Source organism: Gigantopelta aegis, chromosome 10 (assembly GCF_016097555.1).
Source record: "Gigantopelta aegis isolate Gae_Host chromosome 10, Gae_host_genome, whole genome shotgun sequence".
NCBI classification, from domain to species: domain Eukaryota; kingdom Metazoa; phylum Mollusca; class Gastropoda; order Neomphalida; family Peltospiridae; genus Gigantopelta; species Gigantopelta aegis.
In genome coordinates this window covers 74,143,257-74,163,569 of record NC_054708.1, presented here as the reverse complement: position 1 = coordinate 74,163,569, position 20,313 = coordinate 74,143,257, and the positions used below count along the sequence as shown (strand labels likewise).

Here is a 20,313-nt window from a genome sequence, read left to right as displayed (position 1 = left end):
CTCTTTTATTTTTGTTTGTTTGTAAGATGATGGTACGAACTATAGATTAGTATCCAGGCTATAGATTTTTGAAGCTATCTTAGCACTACGATATCATAAAACTATCATAGGATATGACATCACTACAGCAAACACCATATTGACATCATAGCTTACGATGGTTTTACGATATCGCTCTAAGATAGCTTCTAAAATATGGGCCTGGATGTTTTTATAAATTACTGATAATAATTTATATAGATATCTACTAATCTACCTGTCTGTACCAATAACCTCTCAGTCCTTGTCTGTCTGTCCCAAATAGAGTTTTCTGGATTTTTTTTAAATTTTGTGCATCAGTTTATCATGTAGAGTTTTTGATAAGGTGCGAGTTTCATGTGGATTTATCCATTTTTGACATCATTTTTCACCAGATCAATTTCGACTTTCATGGGAATTTATTCAAGGGCCATAACTGTTTTAAAAAAATGGAATTTATCTATGTTTGACAGAGTTATGGACCTTGAATTTAGGAGATTTATGGAGCCCAGTAGGGTACCTGTCAAAAAAATAACCAGGACTGCCTGTATTTAATTTATGAATATGTAGCAGGAGGTTTTATTTTTAATGTATCTAGTTTTTGTAAATATATGTTTGTCAAAATCTCCTGCGATATTAGATGTATTACTTGTCTGCCAAGCACTATAAATTCCAAACAGCAATTGCACGTGCAACTTGGGCTAAACGACACGTGTTGTTTGCTTTCGCTGTCATTTTAGTCTAGCATAATTCGGCGTGGTTGTTGGGTCGTTGACGGAATTGTCGGAGAGGAGTTCGTGGGTCAATGGTTTAATGGTCAAGTTACAGGTATCGGTCACCTGGTTTCTTGAACGGGGTGTGTTGTTTTTCCACGGTTTGATGTTTTGTTGTAACTTGAGCCACTACCAGAATAAATAACCTCTCAACTCCTTACAGTGAGTCGTCCCATTCTTTGGTGTTGTCAGTGACATACATAACTATTGACAAACACCCCCTCCTCAATCATTTTTCTAAAGCATTGCATCATATCCCCATCTTGTTTACCCCAGATTGTTATTTAATTGTTAATATCTAGACAGAACAGGTTGGAAGTTAAAATCTGAAAGAAGCAAAATCCTTTTTGTATGCACCTATTTATTCCGAGTAATCAACTACATTTTACCAATCAGTTCTTATTGGGTTATTAATTTTTCAGTGCTGAAATGTCCCAACTTTCAAGCTCCAGCTAATGGGATCATTGCATCTGGAAACTGCAATAACTTCTTTGGCGCCACCTGTCGGATCATTTGTAACCAAGGCTACAGACTGTCCAATCAACAGCCAATCACATGTGAATTAAGTGGAACTGGGTTAGCTGCATGGACAAACGTTAATGTAGCATGTCAAGGTGAGTAGAAATGACGTTAAGCAATTAAACTGGGTTTCATCTTCATCATGTAACATTATCTCCTTTTGCAAAATACAAGCACCCCTACCTTGTAACATTGTCCTGTGGCAAAATACAAGCACCCCTACCTTGTAACATTGTCCTGTGGCAAAATACAAGCACCCCTACCTTGTAACATTGTCCTTTTGCAAAATACAAGCACCCCTACCTTGTAACATTGTCCTTTTGCAAAATACAAGCACCCCTACCTTGTAACATTGTCCTGTGGCAAATTACAAGCACCCCTATCTTGTAACATTGTCCTGTGGCAAATTACGAGCACCCCTACCTTGTAACATTGTCCTGTGGCAAATTATGAACACCCCCATCTTGTAACATTGTCCGGTGGCAAATTACGAGCACCCCCCATCTTGTAACATTGTCATGGTGCAAATTATGAACATCCCCATCTTGTAACATTGTCCTGTGGCAAATTACGAGCACCCCCATCTTGTAACATTGTCCTGGTGCAAATTATGAACATCCCCATCTTGTAACATTGTCATGGTGCAAATTATGAACATCCCCATCTTGTAACATTGTCTGTTGCAAATTATGAACATCCCCATATTGTAACATTGTCATGTTGCAAATTATGAACATCCCCATATTGTAACATTGTCATGGTGCAAATTATGAACATCCCCATATTGTAACATTGTCATGGTGCAAATTATGAACATCCCCATCTTGTAACATTGTCATGGTGCAAATTATGAACATCCCCATCTTGTAACATTGTCATGGTCCAAATTATGAACATCCCCATCTTGTAACATTGTCATGGTCCAAATTATGAACATCCCCATCTTGTAACATTGTCATGGTCCAAATTATGAACATCCCCATCTTGTAACATTGTCATGGTCCAAATTATGAACATCCCCATCTTGTAACATTGTCCTGTTGCAAATTATGAACATCCCCATATTGTAACATTGTCATGGTGCAAATTATGAACATCCCCATCTTGTAACATTGTCCTGTGGCAAATTACGAGCACCCCCATCTTGTAACATTGTCCTGTTGCAAATTATGAACATCCCCATATTGTAACATTGTCATGGTGCAAATTATGAACATCCCCATCTTGTAACATTGTCATGGTGCAAATTATGAACATCCCCATCTTGTAACATTGTCCTGTGGCAAATTATGAACATCCCTATCTTGTAACATTGTCATGGTGCAAAAATACAAGAACCCCCATCTTGTGACATTGTCCTGTTGCAAATTACTGACACCCCATTTTGTAACATTGTGTCCTATTGCCAAATACAAACACTGATTGTGTCCTATTACAAAATTCAAGACCCCATCTTGTAATGTATCCTATTACAAAATTAAATGTGTCTTCTGCTATGTTATATAATACATGATTAAATATGGAGAATTAACAATCTTACATTATTAATAAAATGCTAGATATGGCCCTGCTCACTGATTTTCTCTGTGTTTGCAGCCATCACCTGCCCGACACTGAAGACTGTGCAGTATTTATTTGGTTTATTTCTCTGTGTTTGCAGCCATCACCTGCCCGACACTGAAGACTGTGCAGTATTTATTTGGTTTATTTCTCTGTGTTTGCAGCCATCACCTGCCCGACACTGAAGACTGCACAGTATTTATTTGGTTTATTTCTCTCTGTTTTCAGCCATCACCTGCCCGACACTGAAGACTGTGCAGTATTTATTTGGTTTATTTCTCTGTTTTCAGCCATCACCTGCCCGACACTGAAGTCTCCGCAGTATTTATTTGGTTTATTTCTCTGTGTTTGCAGCCATCACCTGCCCGACACTGAAGACTGTGCAGTATTTATTTGGTTTATTTATCTGGGTTTGCAGCCATCACCTGCCCGACACTGAAGACTGTGCAGTATTTATTTGGTTTATTTCTCTGTGTTTTCAGCCATCACCTGCCCAACACTGAAGACTGTGCAGTATTTATTTGGTTTATTTCTCTGTGTTTTCAGCCATCACCTGCCCGACACTGAAGACTCCACAGTATGGACAAACCGCCGGCTGTAAACCTCCCTACACGTTTGGGACGGTGTGTCAGCAGTCGTGTGTAGACTCGTCATACCAGGTGGTCGGCGGGACGTTGGTGCGGCGATGCACCGAGGCGGGCACGTGGTCTGGGGAACAGATCACGTGCATCAATCTACGAACTGGCCAAATAGGAGACAGTGGGGGCTGTGAGTAACCACATTTAGTTGTAGAGTACAAACCACTGATGTACACGCCAGGTTAGTTTCAAAGTGAGCTAGTAAAAATTTTCCACTACATGTATTTTTAACCTTCTGAACCTTTTAACTGAATAAATTTTTGACAAAAACCACATTTTTGGGGAACACATTTTCACTTAAAATTTTATTAATACATAAAATAATGTTCATATGCAAATCAGTAAATATTATTTTCGTGGGTTTTTCTAATTTTTGTGATCAGTGAAAAAAAATCATGCTTTTACATGTCCAGTATTTACAGCCATTATATTCCCAATAACTGTGTGTACACTGACCAGAATTGTTTTGGGAAACAAACTACTATTTCACATCCCAATATTTTGTGATTTTCATTGTTGGTACAACTATTATCTTTCCTGGTCAGTGCTTTGAGCAAAATGGTGGGAAATATGAATAAAAAAGTTAAAAGTTTCTTTTGATTAACTACATCACTGGAACACATTGATTAATTAATCATCGGCTATTGGATGTCAAACATTTGGTAATTAGGACTCATTGTCATTATATATCAATGAGTGAATGTACTGTGTGCACTTTCCTGTCATGGACGGAGGAGCCGGCAGAGGCCGGCTCTTGTGCCCATGACAGGCGTGCGCTACAAAAGCTTGTTCTGAATGTGCACGTAAAACCCTATGACCTGACCTACTGTGTGCAGTATACAGTGTGTCGGCTTGTTTGACATTGGGTGAAATATCTCGCCTGCAGTAGTCAGAAGGTCAAATACATTAAGAGTGAAAATACATGTACTGAATAACAAAAGAAATGCAATTATTAATTTTTTGTTCTTTACTTTATTTAAAATTCTTCAGATTGAATCCATTTAGTTTCTGTGTCTATATAAAAATTATGAATGTCTTGTGAATATTTTGGGCCTATCTTAACAGTATGTTTATTGAATTAATTGAATCATGAAAAAAAAAAAAGAAAAAAAAGTAGCATTTGTTTTGATCAGTAAATTTTCGATGGGTACAAAAACCAGTCTTGTAAGTGATGGCGGTTGCTTGCCATCCGGAACAAGCCTCAGTAAAACATTTGTATCCTGCAACTACTGTGCTGCATCATTCATTTCAATACGGTATATAGAGAATAACCAGTTAATGATGTAGGATATCAGCTTTCAGTGGTAGATCCAGAAAATCCATTTAGGGGGTCCCCAATAACATGAGGCAGAATGCCAAGCAAACTTTGGGAGAGGTTTGGAGGGGGGATGAAAATCAATATATAATAAAATTATAACTGTTGCAAATTTTAAGGGGGTCCTGGGTCCCTGGGTCCCTCCTAGATCTGCCACTGGCTTTATCCTGTGAAGTTAAGAATGGGAAATTCTGTGAGGATTGTCAAGCAGAATTTCTCATTCGGCCTGAACAGGATAAAGCCAATACCCTATGTCAGTAACTAGTTATTGTTTTTATCCCGCAGACCATAAAAATAAGAGGAAAAGATATTATTTCAGTTATTTTAGCTTCATTGTATGGTGACCTGGAGGTTAAATGGGCAATTTTGTAATGTAGCTATGCATGTGATGCCAGAAATCATAATCTGTTAGTATACCTTTATGACTTTGTTTTAATCAGTCATCATAATTGGCCAGTAGAAACAGTGGTTGCAGGATAAATGGAAATAAACATTTCTGTTCAAAAGTTACATAGTTAGGAATTATGAATGATTTATCTAGTCATATCTTGGCAATGCACAGTCAAACCTGTATTAAGCAGCCACCTGTGTTAAGAGACCACATTTTGATACTTCCATATCATCTAATATAGTATATAAACTGACCTGTATTAAACAGCCGTCTGTGTTAAAAGACCACATTTTGATACTTCCATATCATCTAATATAGTATATAAACTGACCTGTATTAAACAGCCGTCTGTGTTAAAAGACCACATTTTGATACTTCCATATCATCTAATATAGTATATAAACTGACCTGTATTAAACAGCCGTCTGTGTTAACATTTTGACCCATATCATTTTAGTATATACTTCCATATGTGTTAAGAGACATTTTGATACTTCCATATCATCTAATATAGTATATAAACTGACCTGTATTAAACAGCCGCCTGTGTTAAGAGACCACATTTTGATACTTCCATTTCATCTAATATAGTATATAAACTGACCTATATTAAACAGCCACCTGTGTTTAGAGACCACATTTTGATATTTCCATATCATCTAATATAGTATATAAACTGACCTATATTAAACAGCCACCTGTGTTTAGAGACCACATTTTGATACTTCCATATCATCTAATATACCGGTAGTATATAAACTGACCTGTATTAAACAGCCGTTTGCTTAAAAAGCCCTTTGATGGTTGCTTAACACAGGTTTGTCTGTACATGGTGACTACAGGATACAATGATGTTTCTTGTATTGCAGCGATGGCACGGACTGGTGCTCAGCCAGCCCACACTGACAGCATCGTGGCTGGGGTTGTAGTTGGCGCAATCATCATAGCATTGATAGTTGTTGGAGGCTTCTTGTTGTACAGGAAATTGTAAGTATTACTACTTCATCAGGCATGTGTGCAGGAATTTTACCAGAGAGGGGTCTAGACCTTGATGACCGAAGTATATAAGGGAGGTCGAGTCATGCTTTCCCATCCTGTCCTGGTCCATGGAGCTGACATAAGTCGACACCTGCATCCATGACAGGTGTGCGCTACAACAGCTTGCTATGAATGTGCATCTTAAACCCTATGGGTTGACATGCTACTCCCCCAGAAAATAACTTGAGAAAAAAAAAAATTTGATTGAGCAGGGATAGGTTTCGACCCCAGAAACCCTCCCTCTGCACCTGTTCATGCATTGAAGTGGTCATTCAGGTTACCTGGAGTTTACTACACTACAACAAGTCATTCATTTCATTTTAACTTATTTCCATGCTTATATCCAATTAAGATTCAAGCATGCTGTCCTGGGCACACACCTCAGCTATCTGGGCTGTCTGTCCAGGACAGTGGGTTAGTTGTTAGTGAGAGAAAAGAGGGTGTAGTGGTCTTACACTTACCCATTGAGTTGTTAAAACTCGCTCTGGAGCCGGTACTGGGCTGCGAACTCTGTACCTACCAGCCTTATGTCCAATGGCTTAACCACTACACCACTGAGGCTGGTACACACAACAAAGTTAAGAGCAGCATAATTTAAACTGACGAAATGTGCCAATATACACAAAGTCTGCCTTAGACAGTTTCCATTTAAAAAAAAAAAAAAAGAAGTTTGTTTTGTTTGATGACACCACTAGAGCACATTGATTATTAATCATTGGCTAATGAATGTCAAACATTTGGTAATTTGGACATATAGTCTTAGAGAGGAAACCCGCTACATTTTTCCATTAGTAGCAAAGGATCTTTCATATATACCATCCCACAGACAAGATAGCACATACCACAGCCTTTGATATATGAGTTGTGGTGCACTGGCTGGAATGAGAAATAGCCCAATGGGCCCACCGATGGGGATCAATCCCAAACTGACCGTGGTATGTACTATCCTGTCTGTGGGATGGTGTATATTTGTATTGCATTTATTTATACACATATAAATGATGATTTGTAATGAAAACGTGTCACTTGTTAAATTCAGATGAAATATTTGGCATGGCCTCCCCATGTAATTATCATTATGTAACACACAGAACATAATACATGTATAAATGTTACCAATAATAAACAGTTATTACTCTTTTTTTTAAATGTCAATAAATGAAATCTTTTGTTTTTAAACCCAGGGGCCTAATTGACTAAACTCTCACAACTTTGCGATCTCGCAGTGCAATGCTAAAAGACTTACAAAGAGAATGCTTTGTTGTCTAGCAGAGCCTAAGAAACCTTTGTGAATTAGGCCCCAGGTCTTAAATTTGGATAAAATATAAATTCTTCCAAAAGGTTTAAATTTATTTTTTAAGCTCTGGACTCAAATTTAAGAATTCCTGGAAATTTTTGTCAGCCTATTTTTGTATCCAGTTTTTCCTGGGAATAATACTGGGTTTTTATTTCACCAGATATCCTATACAGAGACTTGGAGGCATTGAGATGGAATCCACCAGCCGAGGATTGGATAACCCAACCTATGGCATGTCAGCCATGTCTCATCACAGCAATGACTCTAATATATGACACCAATCAACTTTAGATTTAAAAACTGTTTGAGGTACTCGTGGTGTTTTAACATGGTGTTTTATTATTATTATTATTAATGGTTACAGAACCCAAAATCTAAACACTCCATACAATTATATCCTAAATATCTGAGGTGCAAGTTGATTTTGCCAAATACAGAATGAAAATAAACCATCCAGTCCATGGGTGTGTGGGGTGGGTGACCAGCCACCAACTCAACACTGGCTTCTGGCCTCCTTACAAGTATATATTTCTTTTTTTCTAAAATATCAAAACACTTTTTTAATGATTTGTCAATATAGATACATACCAGTATAGATCTTTATAAATACAACATGTGATTGTTTAAATATTATAATGCATATGTCTTGTTGCAGTGGCTTGTGTCACCTGTTGGTTATAATATTTACCAACATTGTTTTATTTATTTATTACTGTTAACAAAGATACATGTGTCACCAAGATTATATTTTTATTATTTGTCAATTAAAATATACTCTTACTACATTTATTACTATTTACACATATTGAATTATGCCATGTGATTTTTTCAAATATACATATATATATATATATTGAAAAGCTTAATATAATTAATTTATATTTTATTATAATTTATACATGAATTAAAATACTCTTCTTAATTTATAATTATGCCTATATTTCTAAATGTATCCAAATACTCCATGTAATTCATAATAATGCATAAACTTGATTTAAAATACTCAATTTAATTTATATTTACATATACACATGTATTAAAATCACCAAGTTATTTATAATTATATGTATACTTTAATTAAAATAATGTACAGTCAAGTTTTTAGATGCTGGCCAAAGGAGTAGAAATGTGGTCACTAAAACCTAAGGTGCCTGGGCTTCTCTCCAATTTTAATGAAGTCATTAATTTTGCCTTGAGGGGTCTTGTTTATGAATGTCTATAAACTATATTAATTTTATGCCCAACCTTCACTCATTAAAAATCTGATATCAGTGCCAGGGGTACATTTTAATGATTAATCAATCGATCATTGATCAGTCCATGCAAACTGATGATTGATCATAACATTTCATCTGATTCCAATCAAGAGAAGACATGATTCCCAGATAAAGTTTTATTTCACCAATCCCTATAGGTCAGTCTGTCATTTTCGATACAAGACTTTCCCATGAATCACACAATATTGTATTGTTCGTTAATAGACATTCATTTGTGTTATAGATGGAATTAATGTGCATTATCTTATGAATAAAAAAACTTATTTTATGAGTTATAAACAATGTCTGTTGTTTTGTGGTTTACCTCAATGGAGGAGTATTCAACATTTATATGGCAGTGACCAAGATGGTTGACACTGGTGGGACAGGATACACTCACCTTTCGCTAACACCTGATGTTATCACTGTTTTGACAATGATTCAAGAGTGTATATAATCACTGCTATATTTATTCCATTCAGCTCTGTCCTTTGTTAGTTTTGATTTAGGAAACTAATTTCAGAGTGGCAGTCCTCTTTTGTCATTAGATTTAAAGAGAGATCAGACATATCTAATGGAGGAGACAGCGAGGAGGGGGTGAGGAGGGGGCAGTTGGACACAGATATATATTAGTTTAAAAGCGCCCTTTCTCCTTAGCTGGTTAAAACCCTAGTAATTATTATCCCTTGATTTTATTTTACCACACCTGCCACCCCTAATTGGTTCGGACAGGGAACGGCTTGGAGATAGGTCCAGTCTCCTCCCTCCCAACCATTACACACATGGTCATTAAACTCATTTCTGATGACATCGGGTTTTCACACTATGAACCAGATTGAATAGCAAACCCAGTATCTTAAACACTACATTCACCGAGTACCACAACATATTGAGTGGAGAGTTAGGAAATCGATTATATTTGTACATATTTCAGCATAAGTACTTACTGAATTTATAAACATTGGTTTTAAGGTAAATGCTTTTCTTGCACTTCATTACAATCCTGGCTTTGAATGGTATCGGGGGAAGATTACTTGTTTAGCAACAGATGTTAACGTGTTACATTTTATGAGCATGTTTGCTGGCAATGGGTTTATAATTGAGACATTTCGTAACAAATTAATTAATTAATAACACCCATACATTAACTGAACCAGTCACAAGAATTAGAAGTTACTTACAAAATTAGCATTTTGTAGGGAATGAGTGACGTGAAATGGACATACTCGGACGAGGATACAAATGAATGTAGAAATCGGGATTCAAGAGATATCATATGAACAGATTTTGTTTTCTTTTCAAAATTATATAAAAATTAAGAAATATATTTGTAACTACTGCTCTGCAAAACACAATGAATTAAAGACCATGGTAGACCATAGTATACTACTTTTAAAAAACGTCAAGGGTCTGTTAATATTGATGAGTATTACATTCAAAGCAATAATGTTTGGTCAATAGCTGCTGGGGTTTAGCTTGCTACTGCCTCGACGGATGTTCCCAATTCTTGAACATTTGCAGGTTGCCTATGGTTGTCTCTCAATTCGTCCCAGACATGTTCAGTAGGTGACGATACTGGAAAGAATGCTGGCCAATCCATACGTTGAACACCATTTTGTATGCGGAAAAGTGTCACAACCCTGGCACGGTGGGGTTTGGCACCAGAACCAATATCACAAAAGTATCAAACGCTGCAGACACCCGTCCATATTCCTGATTCCCATAGGATAATGTACAGAGGAGTCAAGAAGTACCCAGGAACGCCACCTCACACCAATGTACCGCCGCCATATCTGCAAATCTCTGACCAGGATGACACGTATTCTGACATCGTTGAATTGCAGGGAAAACCTAGACTCATATGTTCCTTTCGCCATTCACCACATATCCAACGTCTGTGACGTCTACGCCAGGTTTGATGTGCTGTTCGATGACGTGGAAGAAGAGGTAGTCTAACTGCTTGGCGGTGAATTCGAATATTGTCGGTTTGTAGACGATTCCAGATTGTCTGGTTAGAGACGTGTACCAGTTTTAACTCTTTGTTGGTCCCTAAGAAGTCTGGCATTTGACGTAATGCCAACTTTCAAGATACCTGTCTTCATTACGTGATGTTGCTTTCGGTCTACCAGAACGAGAGCGATTCTGACTGGCATACCCACAGTACTACACCACTTGTCTCTGAGAAAGACCATATTCAATCCACGCAATAGACCTTCCCCTACCAACAATGTTTAACTGACGTCTAGACATGATCCAATTTGAGAATGGTGAAACATCTGAATGGTAAACACTTGCACGTCAAAACTAAACAAAGACTTCACAGACTGCACGTACAGTCCATAAACGAGGTCATAAAGTGCAGACAGCATGTTCGTGATATGTAATCACTTTGATTGCGCCCCGTTGAGTGTTTCCGTGTCATTGAAAACAGGCTACGAATATTCATGTTTAATTAATGAAGATGATTTACATGAGAGACTAATCTTTGTTACAGTTTTGTTCCATTAAAAAAAGAATAAAAAAAGGTTATTTGAATTAATGCTTTATTCTCAAAGTACAATATATGCCATACTTAAAAACGCCTTTATCCTGCAACCAGGTTTTGAGTAGTATATTGTCAACCACCAGGACATGGTTCCAATATGCCAGGAATTCCTTCTGGATGAAATATTGATGTAAGTACCTTTGTTTAACACCCGATAGCCGACCGACGCCATAAAATGTGTTGAGTGCATTGTTAAATAAAACATTTCCTTTCCAATAGCCGATTTCTATTTTTGTGCTGGGGTGTCGTTAAACATACATTCATTCATTTATTTATTTAAATACTTTAATGTACCACGCCAAACTGTATGAGGGAATTGTATATCATGTGAGCTCGTGAAATAAGGCAAGCGTATCGAAGTTCTTTAGATCAAAACATTTATCTTGAATGAAAGATACTATAGGCACATTTAAGATGGACAACGATCGCTGTTTACGTTTTAGCACATGGTTCTTGTGTAAAGAAGGGGATAGAAGCCAGAAACCGTGAAGTTATTCTATAAAAAAAAAACCCCATCTTGAACACATCCTTGAAGGCGTTTCAGAGAAATAAAGTCATAACCCTTCGTTGTTTAGGGTGCAACAATTGCTATCATATGAATTAAAGAGTTGTATTATTAAATGATGACCAAGCCATATTTCCAATAGCCGATGTATTTTTCGTGCTGGGGTGGGGTGTCGTAAACATCCATTCATTCATTCCAAGCTCTATTTGGAGAATTTTGAAACTCTCATCACTGTGTAACGCTTTCTACTATCTCCATGTAACGCTATCTCACAGACCACATCCATCCTTTAAATGTGATGTAATATATAGATGTTCCATTACTCTTTTTTTTATTATAAATAACCATGCATGGGCATGCACCAACACACACACACACACACACGCACACACCACACACGCACACACACACACACACACACACACACACACACACACACACATATATATATATATATATATATATATATATATATATATATATATATATATATATATATATATATAAAGTGGCTTTTGAACTAGACGTGTAGGGCAATGTATTATCTTCAGATTTGAGGAGCAACACGTTTTTGTCAACAAAACGTTCCCCCTTACACACGTCTTCCGTCGCCGATACAGAATCATCATGTAATAACATTAAAGGGACACACCCTAGTTACGGTTATTTGTTAACCATTACGCCGTTGTTTTTCGCTATTAAACCCCATTTTTCACAAATAAAATTGCACTTTACTTACTTTTTGGTAATCCTGATGTTTGTAAAACCACGAAATGCATTTTTTTGTGCATTTTTTCACAAGACGTGCTGTCGAGAAAAAACCGTTAAGCAAGCGAGGTCCAATCTATTTTTAGAGGGAATCTTCCTGTGTAAACGTCACAGATGTTGGTATACCACGTGACCGTTATCATTTTGGTTCGGTTTGTTTTCTCGTGCACGGTTCACGCAATCAGCATCCGATTTGTTGTTGTTAATTTGTGAGATTTTTCTTCACAGTTCGTGAACATTTTCAGTAACAATAAAGTTCACACAAGTAAGTGTCTCAATACAAAACGTTACAAACCCTTAAAACAAATAATTTTGCTAAGTCTTACGATATCTGGAAAGGGGATACAACCAGGACAGCACAGTTGGAACATGTCCAGGAGACGTGAAACGAACGCACCCCAAGTCTGTGAAATTTGTCGTGACGTAGGCATTGTTGTGCTTCGAGCGACATCTACCGGTGACATCAGAATACTAACTTTCAAAATTATTTCAAGCAATTAGGACATGGGGATTCCCATGGTATTTATCGATATAAAACCTGCTTTTTCACTCCATTTGATAAAAACGTGAACTAAGTGTGTTACAGGTTTGTAGATTAACCAAATTATAATTTATTTTCGCTTGATGGAACTAGGGTGTGCGGCTTTAACTCCGCTGTTGTTGTTCTTAGTTGGTGATGCTCATTTTGTAAATAACTTCTCATACCTGCGAATTGTCACGTCGATTGTATAGCGATATCCAGGCAATGGTACCATCAATTAATTTGTATGTTTATATATGAAATATCCCACATTCAGCCCTTTTTTCACTTTTAACCTTTGTATATTCCTAACATCGAACATGTTTTTTTTTTTAATTAAATAAATAACCTTTTCCAATACCATTCAAACCATCAGTTTTCCCGCTCTCAACATAATTATGTTGTGATACTCCGCATATATCTAGTTTTAAGATACCGTGTGTAATATCGAGGTTTGCTAAAATGTTCAGGCCCGTAGGAAGAATATGTGAAGTGTGTGTGTGTGTGTGTGGGGGGGGGGGGGGATATGCTGTAGTGCGTGTGGGGGTGGGTGGTGGGTGCGCACTGTATATTATAAATCTGAACGACACAACCGTAATACGTCATCAAAGCCGTATCTCTCGAATGGGCATTTGGCAAAATAGCAGTTGATTCATGAATCTTTATCTAGTGCCTCGTCTATAGGAAGACAGCCAGTCCCGAGGAGATCCTTTACTGGAGATTGCATCCCTCTTGTACTGCCACTTAGAGGACTGCCCCTTAGAAGACTGCCACTCCAAGACTTTGTTTACAAAATCAAAACTAGCATCGCACAGAGCTCATTCGAAATACCGATAACAAGACTGAAACTACAACTTTTTTATTCTGATGTTTTGGGGTACTCGAACTAAAGATGTGGCTTAAGCCTGCTGTCATCAATTTATCTTGTATATCAAAGGCAGTTGCATGTGCCGTCCTGTCTGTGAAAAAGCGCACAAAACTGCACCGGGTTTCGTGAGAATTATGATCAATTATGGAACAACCCTTAGCTTTAAGTCGATCTCTGTAGCGCCAGTAGGTTTGTTTGACATGTCACAAACACCACGTGTCCGACACCCAACACCTGCTGATCAAACAAGTGCGCTGTGGCGTCATCAAACAAACAGTCGTTTTCGTGGTTCGCGTAATTAGATAAATCTATACCCCAAATGTATTTTCTCATCGGGTTTTGGTACACGTTTTTAAAAAAAAAAATAATACTGTTTAAAAAAAAATGTTTTGTCAGTAATAAGGACTTCCAGAATTGTTAACATTGGGTGGGGGTGGGGGGTGGGGGGTTGGAGTGAGAGTAGGGATTAAACTCAATACTTATTAATTTATGGCTGGTGTGTCTGTCGTATCTTTTCTCCTTTGGTTTAAATACATTTTAGTTTGGAGGTGGTGGGTGTATACAAATATCACTGTAGGCGCTAGGTGTCCCTTGTTTTAAAGCTTCCCTTGCACGCCCATTTACGCTTGAATGTCATATATATACTCTTCAAAAAAAGAAACGCAAAAGGGTACAAATGGGTTATAACTCCGATTTTATGTTTCCAACCGGTTCATGCTTTGTGAATATAAGGTCATTGCATGTCCCAAAGACATTCCCACGGTTACATTCGATAAAACGCAGCTACTGTACAATAAAGTTCCAAAATGTGAATATTCGCAAAAACGCAGCCACGTGCAAACCATGTCACCACTGCACGTGCGTTGTCTGCACGTGCAACATGAACACCGACAGTATAAAAGTGCAGGGTGTTCGCTTGCCTGGCCTCTGTATCTGGCCGACAGTTGACAATCCAGGACATGCCACGTCTCAGTGAACCGCAGAGAAACAATGCCATCGGCCGACTAGACGCAGGCGAATCCAAACGGCCGTTGCCAGGGCATTCCATGTGTCCCCAAGCACCATCTCCAGACTGTGGGACCGTTACCAGCAACATGGATCAACACGTGACCTCCCTAGATCCGGTCGACCACGGGTCACTACCCCCGGGCAGGACCGCTACATCCGGGTACGCCACCTTCGGGAACGATTGACTACTGCCACCCACCGTCCACAGCCGCAGCAATACCAGGTTTGCGCAGGATTATCCGACCAGACCGTACGGAACCGCCTACGTGAGGTAGGAATTCGTGCCAGAACGTCCAGTTCGAGGTGTCATCTTAACACCACAACACCGTCGACTCCGACTGCAGTGGTGCCAGATTCATCGACAATGGCCTCACCTGCGATGGAGACAGGTGTGGTTCAGTGACGAGTCCCGATTTCTGCTCCGACGTCATGATGGAAGATGTCGCGTGTATAGGCGTCGTGGTGAACGTTATGCGGCAAACTGCGTGCAGGAAGTGGACAGATTCGGCGGGGGTAGTGTCATGGTGTGGGCAGCCATCTCACACACTGGCAGAACTGACCTGGTCCACGTGCAGGGCAACCTGAATGCACAGGGCTACATTGCTACGCCAACGCAGTGTTCCAACATGACAACGCCAGGCCTCACACAGCACGTCTCACAACGGCTTTCCTACAGAACAACAACATTAATGTCCTTCCTTGGCCATCGATATCACCGGATTTGAACCCAATTGAGCATCTATGGGACGAGTTGGACCGACGCCTCCGACAGCGACAACCACAGCCCCAGACCCTGCCCGAGCTGGCAGCAGCCTTGCAGGCCGAGTGGGCCACCATCCCCCGGGACGTCATCCGTACTCTGGTTGCTTCAATGGGCAGGCGGTGCCAGGCAGTTTACTTGTCTGTATTTTTACAACAAGATGAATATATACTCTTCAAAAGAAGAAACGCAAAACCACATTGTCGTAACATTTGGAGAATTGATTTAATTATTGAATGGTGAGTCCGATAATTACCAAATGTTGCAGGATTGTTCACAATTCACTCTAGTCCATTGTGAGTAAGTGATAGGACACACCACCAAGGTCAAGGTCATCTGGAGTCAATACCGGGTGTGGCCTCCTTGTGTGTTGACAACTGCCTGGCACCGCATGCCCATTGAAAGCAACCAGAAGTACGGATGACGTCCCGGGGGATGGTGGGCCCACTCGGCCTGCAAGGCTGCTGCCAGCTCGGGCAGGGTCTGGGGCTGTGGTTGTCGTTGTCGGAGGCGTCGGTCCAACTCGTCCCATAGATGCTCAAATTGGGTTCAAATCCGGTGATATCGATGGCCAAGGAAGGACATTAATGTTGTTGTTCTGTAGGAAAGCCGTTGTGAGACGTGCTGTGTGAGGCCTGGCGTTGTCATGTTGGAACACTGCGTTGGCGTTGGCCATAACTGGAACGATGTTGTGTGGCGGAGGACATGGGTCAATGTAGCCCTGTGCATTCAGGTTGCCCTGCACGTGGACCAGGTCAGTTCTGCCAGTGTGTGAGATGGCTGCCCACACCATGACACTACCCCCGCCGAAATCTGTCCACTTCCTGCACGCAGTTTGCCGCATAACGTTCACCACGACGCCTATACACGCGACATCTTCCATCATGACGTCGGAGCAGAAATCGGGACTCGTCACTGAACCACACCTGTCTCCATCGCAGTTGAGGCCATTGTCGATGAATCTGGCACCACTGCAGTCGGAGTCGACGGTGTTGTGGTGTTAAGATGACACCGCGAACTGGACGTCTGGCACGAATTCCTACCTCACGTAGGCGGTTCCGTACGGTCTGGTCGGATATCCTGCGCAAACCTGGTATTGCTGCGGCTGTGGAGGTGGCAGTAGTCAATCGTTCCCGAAGGTGGCGTACCCGGATGTAGCGGTCCTGCCCGGGGGTAGTGACCCGTGGTCGACCGGATCTAGGGAGGTCACGTGTTGATCCATGTTGCTGGTAACGGTCCCACAGTCTGGGAGATGGTGCTTGGGGACACATGGAATGCCCTGGCAACGGGCCGTTTCTGGATTCGCCTGCGTCTAGTCGGCCGATGGCATTGTTTCTCTGCGGTTCACTGAGACGTGGCATGTCCTGGATTGTCAACTGTCGGCCAGATACAGAGGCCAGGCAAGCGAACACCCTGCACTTTTATACTGTCGGTGTTCATGTTGCACGTGCAGACAACGCACGTGCAGTGGTGACATGGTTTGCACGTGGCTGCGTTTTTGCGAATATTCACATTTTGGAACTTTATTGTACAGTAGCTGCGTTTTATCGAATGTAACCGTGGGAATGTGTTTGGGACATGCAATGACCTTATATTCACAAAGCATGAACCGGTTGGAAACATAAAATCGGAGTTATAACCCATTTGTACCCTTTTGCGTTTCTTTTTTTGAAGAGTATATATTCAGTGCATATTATATTTATTTCTTTATCACAGTTAATTAATAAAATAAGTTTTAGTCATCTGTCGTACAGGACCTGTCGTACAGAATATTTATAGTGTAACCAGAAGAGTTCAAATTAATTTACTCTTTTAACAGATTTTAAATTAATTAATACATTTAACACATTATTTTATATGAGTAAACAAATTTGGAAAGAACAAAATGTCTTAATTTTATTTATGATTTGTGAAAAAAAAACTTTGGTCAGTATGTATATTAAACGGCAATACATGCCCATATTGAAGAATATCGTTTGGTCTTTGGAGTTTGAAATTATATTTTCTTCATTAGTTTATCCTACTAAACTCTACTTGATTTTTCTTTATTAACGTGGTTCTGTCATAAAAATATACAAAATATGAATGATGTGATTAACTTTATTATTTGCGGGTATATTCTTTAGTTTATGTAATCGCCCTTGATACCTTGGGGTCTTTTTACGAATGTTCCGTTTCATTTACATTGATGGTTAGTATACATAAAACGATCTCTAAACGAGAAGTCATTTCTTGTAACAGTTGTGACGGAACTACTGTAGAAAAATTCCGTCACAGGCGCAAAATGTACTTCCGTCACAATGTTTATAGAGCCCTTACACATATTTATGTTCGATGAATTCTATTTTTTTTTATTAATTTATATCACCCAATGTCAATAGTTGCCTAAAAATAACTATCTTTTACCTGATTGTAGATATATATGTACAGGAAAAAGACACCACTAGAGCACATTAATTTATTAATCATCGGCTATTGGATGTCAAACATTTGGTAATTCTGACTCGTAGTCATCAGAGGAAACCCGCGACATTTTCCCTAATGCAGAAAGGGATCTTTTATATGCACTTTTCCACAGGCAGGAAAGCATATACCACAGCCTTTTACCAGTTATGATACACTAGTTAGAACGAGAATGTACGGAAAACGTCGCATGGTTGGAATCCTTTGTCCGTGCAACGTAATTCCGTCACTGAACTTTGGTCACAGATTTATATAAAAAAATTAATGCCTTTTTATTTGTAATCCCCATCAAAGTTGAGATTCAACACAAACGATAGACAATCCACTTGCATCACTGTATGTACTATATATTAGTGTGCAACTTCTACTATGGGAAAACAGTGTTCTGTGTAATTTCGTCACGGTGGAATTCGTTAAATAACCTATAAAACAGCTGAACAATTTCATCCAAATTATTCCTATTTAAGGCAAGGAAACCGCGTTTGAAGCCATATTTTTAAAAAGGGAAAATTAAAAATGCACTTGTATTCTTTACCTGAATATGGTTCCTGTAATTATTCTATTAATGGGGGTTTTCCCCAGTAAATAATACGGGTAATAGGTTCGCCTTTGTGAAGTAAAAAACCCCAAGATATAGGTAAATACTTTCCGAAAGCATCAACTTTTGCGTTTGTCTCAAGAATTAATGATTCTCGTTTACTTCCATTCCTCAGAAACTAAAATTTCTAAATCAATGAAACTTGGTTTATAGTTGCACCTATGGATGGTCAACACAATGCACGTAAAAAAGAGAGAGATTAATAATAATAAATTAATTAATTAAATTAAAATGTTAATTTAATTTAATCTTTTTTATTTTATTTTAATTTTTAAGAGGAACATTTTATGGATGCAGTTATCAGTGACACCGAATAAGTTTATGAATTATAGTAGGCGAGACATTTAATTCTGTGGAATTCTTACTATTTCTATACTTTTGAAGTAATACATCACATGACCATCCATTCTCGCTTTCCAAAGACATTCACTGATGAAATTCGTTTATTTAGTCAGACCGGACACATTTCCGATCACATATGATGAAAAATGCACAGGAAAGCGGTTAACATGTCTGTTTGTGATGAGTTTCTCCCAGAAATGAACAAGTCGGAAATCAACATCATGACTGGGTTGTGCTGTCATGCCAACGCGTAATGTCATCAGAGAGGTTCAATACTTTGACGAACGCCACTTCGATTGGAGCGGGCCAGAGCGGGAATAATTAAAGCGCTATTTGCTAAACGGTATCGCCCACTTGACGTCTCGAACACCTGCTGAGTGGGCCGCGTGGCTTTGACATCACTCCACCGTTGTGTGATGAAATATCCAGCATCTAGACGAAAAATGTCGCTTGTAATCGCATGCTGTTCTTAATTGGGTTTACGCTTGAACTTTTTTGACGTCATTCCTATCAGGAATGCATATTCATCATGCTTTTTTTCTTTTTTTTTCTTTTTTTTCTTTTTTTCCCCCACATTTTTTGACGTCATTCATATCGGGAATTCTTTCTTTTTATTATAATTTGTTTCTTTTTTTTGGGGCGGTATAGTGAGGCAGAACATGCATGCAACAAGCTTTCAATTTTTTATTTTTTTGGCTAACTCAGTATGGGTTTTCTTTTCTGAAACAAAATGTGTATTTTTGTTGGAAACTGACTGGAAAATTGCGTTATTAAGAAGAAATCCTATAACCTGTTTTTGCTCGCTTATATGAGAGAGAGAGAGAGAGAGAGAGAGAGAGAGAGAGGAGAGCGCGAGGAGAGGCGCGAGAGGAGCGAGGGAGAGGGATATATATATAATATTATAGATATATATATATATATATATACACAAACACACACAACACACACACATAGAGTAGATAGAGAGATATATGACTCTAGGGAGTATTACAAATAGCTGAATCGGCATGTTACCTATGGTGAACACGACACAAAAAACACAGAGAGAGAGAGAGAGGAGAGAGGACGAAATGAGAAGAGAGAGAGAGAGCCTGAGGCAGAAGAGAGATAGACGACGAGAGAGGAGAGGGG

At 39.1% G+C, this 20,313-nt stretch overlaps 1 protein-coding gene across 1 annotated transcript in view; it reads left to right on the top strand.

The window, feature by feature from the left end:
• LOC121383805 (deleted in malignant brain tumors 1 protein-like) overlaps positions 1–7,824 on the top strand; it is an 85,943-nt gene extending 78,119 nt beyond the window's left edge. The window contains exons 43-46 of the mRNA XM_041513903.1: positions 1,214–1,405; positions 3,417–3,638; positions 6,084–6,201; positions 7,710–7,824. Coding sequence (XP_041369837.1) covers positions 1,214–1,405; positions 3,417–3,638; positions 6,084–6,201; positions 7,710–7,824 — 647 coding nt within the window. The remainder of the gene's footprint in view (positions 1–1,213; positions 1,406–3,416; positions 3,639–6,083; positions 6,202–7,709) is intronic.
• Positions 7,825–20,313: the final 12,489 nt, after the last annotated feature.